This window comes from Anser anser (assembly GCF_964211835.1).
Source record: "Anser anser genome assembly, chromosome: 6".
NCBI lineage: Eukaryota > Metazoa > Chordata > Aves > Anseriformes > Anatidae > Anser > Anser anser.
In genome coordinates, this window is record NC_139726.1 from 16,301,578 (window position 1) to 16,315,652 (window position 14,075).

General features: G+C 39.5%; 1 protein-coding gene across 29 annotated transcripts in view; it reads left to right on the forward strand.

Moving 5' to 3' along the window:
• The window catches only part of KALRN (kalirin RhoGEF kinase), a 502,153-nt gene that overhangs the window by 343,980 nt on the left and 144,098 nt on the right, over positions 1–14,075 (forward strand). For all 29 annotated transcript variants that reach the window (XR_014586048.1, XR_014586049.1, XR_014586050.1 and 26 more), the window contains 8 exons: positions 755–869; positions 3,360–3,475; positions 4,045–4,167; positions 7,064–7,246; positions 8,428–8,546; positions 9,783–9,849; positions 10,702–10,811; positions 13,193–13,262. Coding sequence is in view for 24 of the 29 variants with exons in the window: in XM_083841888.1 (XP_083698014.1) it covers positions 755–869; positions 3,360–3,475; positions 4,045–4,167; positions 7,064–7,246; positions 8,428–8,546; positions 9,783–9,849; positions 10,702–10,811; positions 13,193–13,262 (903 nt within the window). In the remaining 5 variants the exon portion in view is untranslated. The remainder of the gene's footprint in view (positions 1–754; positions 870–3,359; positions 3,476–4,044; positions 4,168–7,063; positions 7,247–8,427; positions 8,547–9,782; positions 9,850–10,701; positions 10,812–13,192; positions 13,263–14,075) is intronic.

Below are 14,075 nucleotides of genomic sequence, written 5' to 3' on the forward strand. Positions count from 1 at the left end.
GGAGATGTCATCAGGACTAATTAGGTGATGTTTACATTTCACATGGAGAATGCTAGTTGTTATGGTGGTTCAAAGTATTTATTTTCAAAATTGCATACAAGGAGCATTATAAATGACAAGTGTTATATGGTATTTTGGTGCTGGCTTATACAAACCGTACAGAATTTCAGACTCTGTCCTCCAAGCCAATACCTGAAAAACTGCTACCAACTGAAGCCATTGGGTCTCTGTAGCACAGCACTGGGATGGAGACTGATTTCCTCCTGCCCTTCCAGTTGTTGCTTGCTAAGAATTGCAGAGCTGACAGGCTGACAAGTCAGCCAACAGCCAGCCTCCCACTTCCACTAACACTGGTGTACAACATGAAAGTAGTCTGACAGGCATGGCTTAAGAATCAATGCCTGTAGATTGCATGCTTTTGGAAGCAATGAGTACTCTTCTTGAGAGAGGGTTAGGATTGGTTAGATTGAAAATGTATGTGAGGTACAAGCTCTTTGCAACCAGTTGCTTGATTATTGTCATTAATTTGTCTTAAGATGTAAAATCAGGCACTGAATTCAAAATGACTCATGTATTTTAATACATTCATGAGGCTGTTAATTTATTAGCTTGGTTTGTTGACTCTTAACTGAAGCCCCTGTGTTTCCATATGAAAGAGAACTTCTTGCAAAAAAAGCAGACAGTTCCCTTGAGTCCTTTTTTCTTTCTTTGTTTATCTTTACTAACTCTTCTTGGCGGGGGCTGTTTTTCTTAGGCTTGCACTCTGGCACGACGAAACGCCGAGGTGTTCCTCAAGTACATCCACAGGAACAATGTTAGCATGCCTGGAGTAGCAAGCCATACCAGGGGGCCTGAGCAGCAAGTGAAAGGTTGGTGCACCAATGCAATGACAGCATCACGGGTTTTCCTTGCATCCTTCCTCCTCCGTTGCTAAGTTCTGAGTTGTTGTCATCCTGAAGTTTGTGCTTGCTGAGAAGGTACCTTAGGTTTTGGTATCTGCTTTCACTAAAATGACATATATGCCTGACACCGCTAGCAGTGGTAGTGAGGCCTCTCAGAAGGTGATCCCTCTTCTGCTAAGCTCTTATGCAAAGCTCTGCTATCGCAACTGATAGTGGGGAATAAAGGAAAGGGCTTTGAAACTTGGGCTCTCTCTGGCTTCCCTTGTCAGGGGAGTCCATGGGAGTGACACTGTGCCATTGCCCACTACACAGGTAGTCAGCTGAGATGATCATACGTTGTTTTGTCTTAATATCTAAAAATGAATAAACAAGTAAGTACATATCAAACACAAGATCTAGATGCATCCTACTTCTTCTGAGCACTGAAAGTAAAAAAAAAAAAAAAAAAAAGAGTCCAAGCTTGTTTGGTCCTAGGTTGGATCTGCAGTATTTTTGTCCCTCGAGTCACCCTGCCACATCAAGCAATCACTAGCAAAAATATCTGCCTGTGGTTGTTTTCCTTTGGTCAGAAGAGCAGTTTGCAATCATATGATACATCTGAGATGTTTGAAATGTTTCCACTTCTCTGCTTAATTAATCATTTGTCAACCTGTGGCTAGCAATGCTGCAAGGTACTGATAACAATAATCAAAGTGAATCTACAGAGCTAAATCATTTTTGATTATTATTGGCTGGCTTGCAAACTGCAGAAAGAGACAGCCATAGCAGTACAGCCGTTATGTCTGTGAAAGGGATAAGAACCTTGGTTATATACAGAAGGTGAAAACGGTGCGTCTGAAAAGATTATTTTTATTCCTTTCTGTTGATACCTGTTCTGCTGTGTTAATCTGACTTTGGTCCTCCACTTTCCTTGCTACTGTGTCAAATATTTTTTATGTTGTGGACATTTGTTCCCTACAGTTGAAAATCTTGGGGAAATTGCTTAAACCTTGATTCAGTGAGTCCCTAAATATGCACCTGATATAAGCTTGTGAGTTTTCCTCACTGAGTTTGTTTGAAATTACTCACACATTTATAAATCAGCTCATATGTTAATCTTTTTGTAAGTCAAATGTCTAAAGCAAAGTTGTTAATATAGAACAAAATTAGTTTTATTTGGCATAAACTAGTTATTCAGAGACCTGATCTGGAACACCCATGACAAGTTTCCAGTTAATTTTGTCATTTAGACAAAATTCCTGGTGTCTCTAGCAGGGACTGGGCTACATTTTACAATTAACTTAAGAATTACAAATTTTTTGACCATAATAAGTGTCAGATTTGTAAATGCGAAGGGATGTATCCAAATCTGCTTTCTGCCAGTGGAGTGGATACATAAGCTGTGGATGAATCAAGGCTCAGAAAGGGCTTGAGGTAAGAGAGATTATTTTACTGGGTGAAGTAAATGATCATAACTCACTGTAAGGGATTGACAAGCTGGACTTAATGTTTTAATACAAAATAGTGTGGCTGCTGCTCAGACTGCGTGTGCCTAAGCCCCCTCTAGTGGATGCCACATTTGATGCTATGGAAAGGGGCTGCGGTGCCATACCCAGGAGTGCCTGACACGAGCTGCAGGGCTGACAGCCACAAGAGACGTAGCGTGGTTTCATTAGAAAACAGAGCTTTAACTGAGGTCTGTGTCAGTGATAGAGTGTAAATATCTTTCAATTTCTGTGGGTGTGATTTTTTTTTTTTTTTGAGTTAAATCAGTTAAATCAGACCCTTTCATCAAGTTGATACAGTCTGGCTGAGCACCCGCAGGTTTCAAAGAACATGTATATTCCAGACCCCCAAAGAGAGGCCAGTCTCCTTCAGGTCTGTTCCTGAGCCTCAGTGTCTGCCACATCCCCTTCACACAGAAAAAGAGTTTAGAGGATCAATACCAGGCCCTAACCCAAAGTCCTAACCTGGCAGTTGTTGCAGGTCCCCAGGAAGCACAGCTGTACAAAAACCTTACCAATATGTCAGACTGGAGGCTTAGGTCTGATTACATCTAATCATGATGAGTTCTGCTCAAGACAGCATTCTTTGGTGCCAAGTGCTGGGTAGCCTGTGGCCAGAACAAGGCAATAAAAAGGCAATTCTTCTGTGTCAACTAGCACCAGGCCGCTAAAATAAGCAACAGAAGAGAACAAAAGGACTAGAAATCAGGTACCCCAATGTATTTGCTGGGGTAAATTCCCAACTCCGTTCTAGCACCTCCTACTTTAACAGATAACTCTGCAACTGCATCTTATTACTGTTGTTGTTTTTGTTATTATTTAAAGCAGTCCCATTGAATCAATATTTTTTTTAGGAAGCACAATCTCAGGGGCTGTCCTTGGGTCCAGTCAGAGTGATTAAATTCAGATTTTAATGGCTTATTTCTTTATGCATTCCTATAACCACTAATCCTGCAGTTCCTTTGCCCTACAGCCATTCTGAGCGAGTTGCTGCAGAGGGAGAACCGGGTCCTTCACTTCTGGACCCTGAAAAAGCGACGATTAGACCAGTGCCAACAATACGTTGTCTTCGAGCGTAGTGCCAAGCAGGTAGTATAACAACCCCTATTTGTCTTGCTGTCTTGGCAGTGTGTAAATAACCCTTGTATCCACATCATGTGTCTTTGTGGGGTTCCTATCGCAATCCTGAGTTATTTTTAAAAACTGTAACTTTTGAATACATGGCAAATATACATTTTAAAAACAATTTAAAATAATTCCCAAGTCCAACAACAAAACTCAGTATTTTTGCCAGGTCATATTCTTTTCAGGATTTGTTCTTCAGTTAGAAAATAAATATAAGAGCAAACTTGTTTTATTGAGCTTTTATTGAATGAGAAAACTGATTTCGCTCTGTCCAGATTTTGCTGTATGTTGGTTGAATTCCCTACACTCCTTTTTCTCCTAGGAAACAGACAGCACCTTTTGTATCCTTTCCCATCTGCTTTAATTATTGTGTTCTTTTTATGTGTTCCTAGAAAGTGTATTAATACACACAGTATTATGTCACAGTTGCCCTGATATCCGTTATTTGGCAGATTTTTTTGTTAGTGGATTAGTTCTTGAAATACAAAGACTATTTGTTTTGTTTTTCCTTTGGTTGTTTCTGACATTCACAGGCCTTAGACTGGATCCAAGAAACAGGCGAATATTACCTCTCTACTCACAACTCCACAGGGGAATCGGCCGAGGAAACTCAGGAACTCCTGAAGGAATATGGGGAATTCAGAGTACCTGCAAAGGTAAAAAATGACATTAGTCTAATTATGGCATCTACCTTAGTCTGATTATTTATGGTTCTTTAAATGTCTTAAATCTCTGTAATCACATTCTCTTGATTTTATATTTTCCTCCTGACGTTCCTAGCCCAAAAGATAAATGTCCTTTGAGAATTGTGACCTTTCATTTTTAGCAAGACATAAGCACAAAAATGTGTTTTTCTCCCCCTTGACTTTTACTGATTATGGAGCATTTTTGCTCTGATAGGAATGAAGAGAAAGTTCATTTGCATACACAACACAGCAACCTAACGAGATATACCTAAATTCCATCCTCAGAAAATCATACAGGAATGACACAGAGTTCCTAATTGTTCTGCAGCTTCTGAATATACCCATGATCATCTTGGATTCCCCTTTCTTCTTCTTAGCCTGGAGAAGAAGAGGCTTGGGGGGCGGATCTCATCAGTGTATATAAATACCTGAAGGGAGAATGCAATAAAGACAGAGCCAGGCTCTTTCCAGTGGTGCCCAGGGACAGGAGAAGAGGCAGTGGGCACAAACTGGAAAACAGGAGGTTCCCTCTGAACATCAGGGAGCACTTTGTGCTGTGCAGGTGACAGAGCACTGGCACAGGCTGCCCAGAGAGGTTGTGGAGTCTCCTTGTTGGAGATCTTCAAAAGCCACTTGGAAATGGTCCCAAGCAAGTTGCTCTAGGTGGCTCTGCTTGAGTAGGGGGGCTGGACCAGACGGCCTCCAGAGGTCCCTTCCAACCTCAACTATTCTGCGATTCTGCGATTACAACCACAGTTTGTTTGATTCATTGCAGCTGGACTGATCACAGGCGGTAATTTATCTTACTAGAAATGTTCCACTGATCCCAACGAAATACTTTAAATGGGTTTGTAAACTCTGGGATGAGCATTTTTTAATACAAAGCTGCACTACCAAGAATCTATTAATTTATATGGGGCAATTCTGAGAAGTCTGGTCAGGTTTACAGGGGAATAGTGATTGGATCTGCTTCAGACAAATTAATTCAAACCATAGATAATTCACAGACCATGAATCCACAGGGGTATTAACAGTCATTGATAAGGATCTAAATTGCAAAGTCAGACTGCAGTATGACCATGGCTTTGGTATGATATAGCTTCATTTCAATGTGTCCTGAAATTGATCTTCTGTAATCCTTAAATTCCTTATTGGGTTGTCCATGCTTGCATGGGTTTAATTCACAGGGTTTGTGTTCTTCATGTCCCCTTCCTTTTTACTGAGTTTGCACATTTGTGAAAATAGGAGATAAGAAGAGTGGATGGGAGCTAAATTAATCAGACAGGGCCCATGCAACATTCCTTTAACAGAACTTCTGTCCTCTAACCATCAGCATGCCTGCAGTTATTCCAATTTGTCATTTAATTTGTAATCAGAATAATCCCAATTCATCCCAAAGTTTCCAAGCTATTTCTATTCATGATTTAGCCTAGAGTTAAGTTTTATACCTTGTTGCTTTCTGACCGTTACTGGTCATTCCTCACACTGACATATCCAGTCCTGCTCCCTGGGGCTCTACTAAATCACTATCCTGCTGCTGACCTAGAATATTTCCAGGGCCATGTGCAATCTGGTAAATGCAAGTCACTCCCAGATGATGTTATTCTCAAATTAAGCTGTAATTGAAAGCTTTCCTGATCCCAATTCCTTTCTGGCCAAACCAAATGTTTGGACAGCAAAAACACCAGTAGCTTTTGGGAATGAAAAACCCTTTAAATATGACAGAAAGTCAGATTTTTACTCCTCCATACCTAGCCTTGCTTAAGTACTCAATGTATTAAGATGGCCTCTGATTCTGCTGTTAGTTTATTTTTCTGGTAAAATTTCTATCAGGTTTCAAACATAAAACTAAATTCAAGAAAACAGTGATTTGACAAGTGCTTGTCCTTTTTTGGCCAGATTGCTGATAATGTCAAGTACTTGACAGCATGAACCACTTCTGGCAGAGGGGAGGTTCTCCCTTTCTCTGAAAAGCAGCTCACCAGCATCTCTAGGGGTACAACTGATTCTCCTTTGCTTTTGAGGATTAACGTGTGCATTACAGCTGGAGTTCAATCCATACAGTTGATAACTCTTTTTCAGAAGCGTTTTGCACTTGAGTTGGCTTAAACATAGGGTTCAGGCACCTTCAATTGCTGGGACAGATTTAGAATCTAAGCTAAAATCTATGACTAGCCCCTTTGTGCCAGATTTGCACAAAGTTCCTCAGTATGGAAAACCACGTTGACTGAGGGGCAATCTGAGTCCTAAAGGAATAGATAAGACCTCTGGAAGGTTTGAGGGCTTATTGTATGTTTTCGAGTTCAGGCATCTTTTACTTTGTAACGCTCCAACTGGAGCCACAATACTGACTGGGGATTTTATAATGGACAAGGAATTTGGATTTAAATTCTGTTTGTTTCTGAAGCAGAAAGTAGCAATTCAAATTCACTTCCTGGATCGGTCTGTGATGTATTGATGACCTGTCTACACAGGTCTGCAGAACCACCTACATATAGATTCAGAGTAACTAGGTGTGTTTTATGAGGTATGATTCTGAAATCATGTCTTCTACTCCAAGGCTCACAAAAATAAGTTTTTGGTTATGGGAAGGAGATGTCTCTAACTTCCGACATGTTTTTCTTATGTGTTTGTGTGTGTGGTTTCAAGTACTTGACTTTTTGTATCTCCTGCAGCTTCATAAATTTCATTATAAAAATATCATTTCTTTCATGTTTTACTGGGAAAAAGTTTAAAGCATTTTATTCTGCATAAGATGAAGTTAAATGATCTATATAAGATTGTGAGCTGTTTCTGAATGCAGCGTAAATTAAAATGAAAAGAAATAATAATAGTGTAACATAACTGAGCACTATGTTTTGGGCAGCAAACAAAGGAGAAAGTGAAGCTCCTCATCCAGCTGGCTGACAGCTTTGTAGAAAAAGGACATATGCACGCCACTGAAATCAGGAAGTGGGTCACCACTGTTGACAAACGCTACCGTGACTTCTCTCTCAGAATGGGAAAATACCGCTACTCCCTGGAAAAAGCCCTTGGAATCAATACAGAGGTACTGTAAGTCCGTGTCCTGCTGAGGTTTTATACCAAAGCTGAAAGTCACAGAAGGAAGTCTAGGCTACAGAATGAATGCTGCAGGTTATCACATGTCTATTATAACCACTTAAAACTAGTCAATACCAGAACTGTTCTTTCTGAAGAGAAAAAGTGTTGTGTTTTTTGTTTGTTTGTGGTTTTTTTTTGTTTTTTTGTTGTTGTTTTTGTGTCATATCAGTGATATGAGGAGGAATCAGATGAAGATCAGAAGGACTTTCTAAACAAACGTTTGCAATATTCTCCAGGAGACTATACAGCTACTGTGAAGGAGGGAGAAACATATTATTTGAACCAAAGTCTGTATTAATTTTATCATAAGCCATAAATATTACTGCTACACCATTATTTTGAATCAAACCCAGGCTTTGATTGGATGCTTCTATTCTCTCATCCTTTATCTAAATGAAAAAAATGATCACCAGCCTCATCTCTGAGCTCTTTTAGGTGAAATTGAGCAATACAAAAGCAACAAAAATTAGAACCTCCTGGTATTCCCAAGCCACATTATCAGGGGTGTGTCAGAAGCAGAAACACTTAAAAACCTTTTGGTCAACAATCCTTTAAAATAAAGTATCAAAGAAAGATGAAAAAAATCCCTCACATCCTCAAGGTAACTTAAATGTCCTGTTCCTTGTAGGGTCTCTAGTTTGCACAGAGTTACTAACCACTTTCTGGAAAGACGTTTCCATAGCAGAAGGCCTTTGGAAGTTGGAATTGTCTCTGGGCTCTTGTTGGGTAGTGCCCCTCTTTTTCAGACTGTTTGTGAGGTCTGATACTAGGCAATTAATTGAGATGTGAAAGGAGTAAGGTAATATTTAGATGTTTGTCATCAATGTGTATTCCTAGATAGATAGAAGTAACAGCAGAGACTGTAATAAAGTTCATAGTGGGTTTGGTTGGGTGAGTGGGTGTTGGTGTGGGTTTTTTTGGTTTGGTTTTTGAGATTTCTTTCTCACTTTCTCATCTTCTTCCCTCTCACTGTAGTTTTTCTAAATCTCTTTGAATTTCCTTCTTTCTTACACTAGTATCTTTATCTTAATTTTGTCCCTTCTTACCCTTTTATTCTCATGGACATGCTGCAATTTACACAACAGTAGTCTTACATGAACTTAAAATCTGTACTGTTACTTTTTCTAGGATAACAAGGACCTAGAGCTAGATATTATTCCAGCAAGTCTTTCAGACCGGGAGGTAAAGCTGCGAGATGCAAATCATGAAGTCAATGAAGAAAAAAGAAAATCAGCCAGAAAGAAAGAGTATGTCCCAAAACTCTCACAATGAGTCATGATACAATATCTACAAGTGATTCTGTGATATTTACATGACCAGAATGGACTGATATCCCTAAAACTCCTAGCAGTGGAGCTATTGAGATATGTTTACAGGTGTAGAGCTAAAGTTGTGGTGTGTAGGCAAGAGAATATCAGAACATACAATTTGAATTTCTTTTGTTTTTAATCAAAAGTTACTTTTAGAAAGGGAAAGGAGTTAGTTGAGCATTTGGAGTAGACCCTGATGTCATGAAGATACTCATCATGATTTCTTTCTGGCTGTATGTGACAAGTAAAATGAACAGGGGAAAAAAAAAAAAAAGCATCCTTGTAAGTCCAGGTATTCTTTAAATTCCACTGACATCCAGGGGAGTTGTCTAGTTTCAGTCACTTGAGGTTTAGGTCCAAATTTCAGTGGGTGTATAACTGAGAGGGATAGAAATATTTCATACAAGTGGAAATATTGTGAGAGTGCTTCTTGCACTTAAATCTAGAAATGCTTCACTTTTACAATACTTTGCCTTAAATTTTGTGTGACAATATTCTGGAAAGCATTTGTATGTATGATCCTTCTCATCCCTCTGAAATAGTCATTACTCTGGACAACCTTAATAAGAAACCATTTCTCCTTTAGGGGACAGTGGTTACACTTGGTCCTCCTGTGGCACATTTTCAAAGCATCGAGCATTTGATTTTTGAGCTTGAGGCACTACAAATGTGGTTGCTGGGCTTTCCAGCAGTTTGCACTGTCTCCAGTCAGATACCAAGCTGTTGTACCTTCTTCAAACTAGCGGTGTCTCCCAAATCCATTACTATTCCCACTGAAATTCAAGTTTCAGGTTGACTTTTAATTGCATGTTAGTGAAGTTGCAAATCTTGTCAGGGAATCTCAAGTCTTTTCTTATGGAAAAAAATAGCTGACAATTGGTTGACTGCTATAGCTTGGTATGTAGATAGTAAATCGTGCCTCAGCACTGCAGAAATACAACTTAACAGAATTTTATGCAGAAAAGTTATTTAAAAAATAATGCTACAAGATACTAGAATATCATGTGATATTTCATATATGAAGCTGAAATGTGCAAAATGAGGCAGCTGGAGGTTCAGAGTGGAAGTATGTTGATTCATGAAGACAATAGAAAAATGTTGTGTTTTCTCTTCATTACATTGCCTATAATGCCCAAAGCACACAAAATACCTTTTTTTTTTTTTTTTTTCCAGATTCATTATGGCTGAGCTGCTTCAGACAGAAAAAGCTTATGTCAGGGATTTACATGAATGTTTAGAGGTAAGTTACAGCCTGGGGAGTCTCCGGTGTTTTTAGGAAGGACACGGTGTCCTTTGTGGTGGTGGTGTGAGGTTACCCACCATTGGCGACTGACAGCAGAGTCATGTCTGGTGGTGGGAGCCTGGTGAGAGTGGAGGGACCTCACATATATCTGTAAACGTCTGCACCTCTGGGGACACCTCAGTGTGCTTTTAATATCAAAGTAGATAGAAAGAGAGTAAGAGCATTGTCTTGGGACTCAGTAAATAGCAGTATGTTCATGAGTTGACCTGAAATTTGTTGGATTCCATTCTTTTTTTCAGTCATGGAGCATTTCCTTAAGAATTCAATTCTCTTTCTTTGGATCTTCTCAAGCTAGAGATCACCTCAAGCTAGACAAAGAGCTGGATTTGCACTGTCAAATAGCTTACCTAGCTCTGCAGCAGGGTGGTTCTGAAGGAGACTCTGATATTCAAGGCAAAAAGCAGAGTGTTTTTCAGTGAAATCTGACAGATTTCACATTCCTGCAGTTTGAAATGGATTTTTATGTGTCTAATGCTACTGAAGTGGCAAACGCAGCTATCTTTCAACTGTTTCTGCCTGAAGTTCTTGGACACCATCAGTTGGACAGCAAAGACAGGTGCTATTGCCATGTTTTTGCTTTTTCCTCAGACAACTTCTCAGTTTCAGCACTTTGAATTTCTCTGGAGAGCTTTTTGTGACACTGGAACATCTCTTTTTTTTACCCTGTTTGTTTAATCACAAAGTGTGTAGTTCCCTTGTCAGCCCGTGCCTTCGGCAAGAAAGCAAGGAGATCTATTCTTTTTCACTGCATTTATTCTCTCAAAGCTAAGAGTATTTGCTGTCTTCCAGACTTACCTTTGGGAAATGACAAGTGGAGTGGAAGAAATACCCGCTGGGATTCTTAATAAAGAACACATCATCTTTGGCAATATTCAGGAGATATATGACTTTCATAACAAGTAGGTTTTCCTAACATTTCTGTTGATGTTTGCTGACTAAGGAAGCCAAAAGTATACATATACCTACACATCTATGTGGTGTCCGCTCTGAACGCCTACAGTAGAATGTACACCAGAGTGTAAAGTAATTAATCTAGATTTATAAAATAATGTTTGATTTCTTGTTTTGTTTGTTTTTGTTTTTATTTTACAAAAAAAATTGCATTTTTGTTAAAACCGTGCCTACAGCTGATTAACAATGTTGAAGTCCTATTATACCAATACTTCGTAGTCTTACACATGTTTTCCATCTCACAGCACTGTATTTGTGCTCTGCATATCTTCCATTTGAGGAAGAATGGGGCACTGAGGTAGCAGGCATACTCCTTCAGCTTTACAGTTTAGGAAATGAGGTCTTCTTGACGGATGCATATTATGTTTCATATATATAGCATCACAACTTGTATCCCTATCAAAATGTGAGAACTGCAGCCTTTGGCTCCGTTATAGCTGCATGTCTCAGACAGGTGGATGTGAATTCGTAGTAACGTTCAGCAAAATTAAAGGAGTAGAAACTTTGGAACTAACTTTTCTTGTTTCTGATGCTTGTGAGTGACTTAATAACTGAGGAACTCTGTGCTCTGAGGTTACTTGTTGCCTAGAGAGAGGCTGATAGGTTTCAGTAAATGTGATGCTTTTGTGTGAATTGATAGTGTTTATATTAATCAGATGGATATCAAGGTTATCAATGGTAGGACTTTGTCATTGGTACCTCTGGGTAAAAAAGTCAGGTACTACTACATTCAAAGGATTGATCATGGCAAAATTTGGTAACAGCATGGTACCACAGCTGTGACTCTCTCTAAATCATGCTGGGTTGAGAGCTGATAAGTAAAGAGAATATTTTAAGTGGAAATTATGAAATAGAATATGGATCAGGTCTGGAAGCTTGTCTGTCAAAAATACAATCTCTTGGAAAACACAAGGGGAGAAAAAAGGAATGGCTGACATGAGCTGGATTAAGAAGTAGCTTTCTTGCCACTTAGAGACTCACTGTGTTTAATCTGTAGGTAACAGTGCTTCCTTTTATCAAGATGAGACTGTATCAGATGTGCTTAGAGGGCATTGTTTCCCTGATATAATATGAATGCAATGGGAGTTACAGCACTTAGGGATGCTAAATCCCACAAGTTCAGCCTGAATTTCAAAGTCTGTCTTCAAGTTGTACATCAAAAGCAAGGCAGTTTGAAAAACAGCTCAGAAGACTGTTCTCTGTTGAAGTTCTGGGGGACTTTCAGTGCTTCAGACAGGTAAATGTGCCATCGTATGCACATGAATATGGTCCAGGAGAGGCTACTGTTTGCCTACTTCTGTGCAAGCAGCTTCAAAGCATTACAAAATAGTAGAGTCAAACTACGTATTAGAGTAAAAAGGCCTTTAATTAACAGATGAATTGACTTACAGCCCACAAGAATTGTGCAGTCATACCAATAAATATTCTTCTTCATTTAACTATGCTGGGATCACCCAGTTGCCTTCCCACTTCCCCTCTCCTGTCTGTGATGTTGTTTTCCTTTTAGTGACTCTGAATGATGACATCTGATTACTCTTTTTGACTTTCCCTCACTCTCAGCTGCCACCCCCTTCAGACCTCAGTCATGCCCCACAGCTCCCTGTTGCTGCTGTTTCTCCTTTCTCTGACCTGTCCTTTACCAGCTTGCTGCATGTGCATCATCCTTTTCTCACCACAGCTTCTAACAACACTAAAATAAATTGTCCCCTCCATACCTGCATCCTCCGATCTTCTCCTTTGGGCAGTGATGTTAATGCATCCTCCAACGTGATTCAGGGCAAGAGAAACAGCACACACAGTTGCTTCTCCTTCTGCAACTTCTGTTTCATGTTGCTCTTTCCACCTAGGCATTGTATAAGGCTCTGTCTGAAATCAGAGATGTCATTCACAGTACAAGGTGATGGGAGTGAGTTGATTATGAAATTTGTATGTGGGGAATTTACTACTACCCACAAAGTGTCAAGCTTGTTTAAATTGTCCTTTGCTCAGAGTGCTGAGTTTCACAATGGGAAGCTGGAACATTTGGGCTCCTGTTTTTGAACCACTTCACAAGATCTTTTTGAAGATTTGGTCTGGTTCTTGAATGTCACTTTGTCTTCCTGAACACACTGGACCCTTACCTTTTTCATTGTAGTTGAGTGGGGCATGTTTATACTCAAATAGCAAAGCATGCCTTTGCAAGGACACACTTTCTTCACTGGCAGCACACTTGATTAGCCTCACAGTCAAGAGACAACTATTGGTCATTAACACTGATCAATTCATTGGTCATTCTGCTTCCCCTGGGCATTTGACTGTAACTAATTACATCGGTGTCTTCTTTTTTTAGCATTTTTCTGAAAGAACTCGAGAAATATGAACAACTGCCTGAGGATGTGGGCCATTGCTTCGTCACCTGGGTAATGAGCCTTCTTCTTTTTATTTATTCAAATTAATTCCTCCAGTACAGACAGAAACAAGCTGAGAATTGGTGCAGGGGTTACATCCCTGGTGAAAAGTGAAATCAAGGGTAAATCTGTAATGAGGACTGTTTCCGCCTTCACCCTCTCAGGGTGGAAGCTCCCTTCCTTAACTCTTTCTCTTGAGTGGTATGAAAGCCTTCCAGAGTCCCACTCCTTGTCCTGCACTGACCAACACAGTACTTACCTCTGCTGGTTCAAGAACCTGTTCAAAAGGAATTTGTCAAACCAAATCCATATTTAAGGGTGACATTCATTCCTTTGCAAAGAACCCTGCAAGGATGAAACATTTAAAATCATAATATACCCTCCTTAGAGAATTTTAGTCATGCATGAGGCCTTTACAAAGGCACGAACATCTTCTTTTATCAACATTTTGCTTCAGAAATGAGTGTCAAATTGCTGAGCCACTGTACTCTCTCATTCCATTACCCACTGCCAGGAAAATTTCCAGCAGGACTTTGAAATCTTGATGCTAAGAGTGTTCATGAGCATAGGAGGCTCCAGGAATTGGCTATGGTAATTTATCTGTATGAAAACTGTTATCTTTTCAAAATATTTACCAGGCAATTCAGCCTTCTTCATGTTTGCTCTGCTGGCTTTATTGATATTTTAAAACTGTGAATTAGTATTTTTGAAGTCATTACGGAACCTTTTCACTTACCAAAAAAATGAGCATGTTTGGATGATTTTGAATAGGCTTTTAATTTGAAAACATGGCACAAATACTGATGAAATGGATTCAGAAATTTA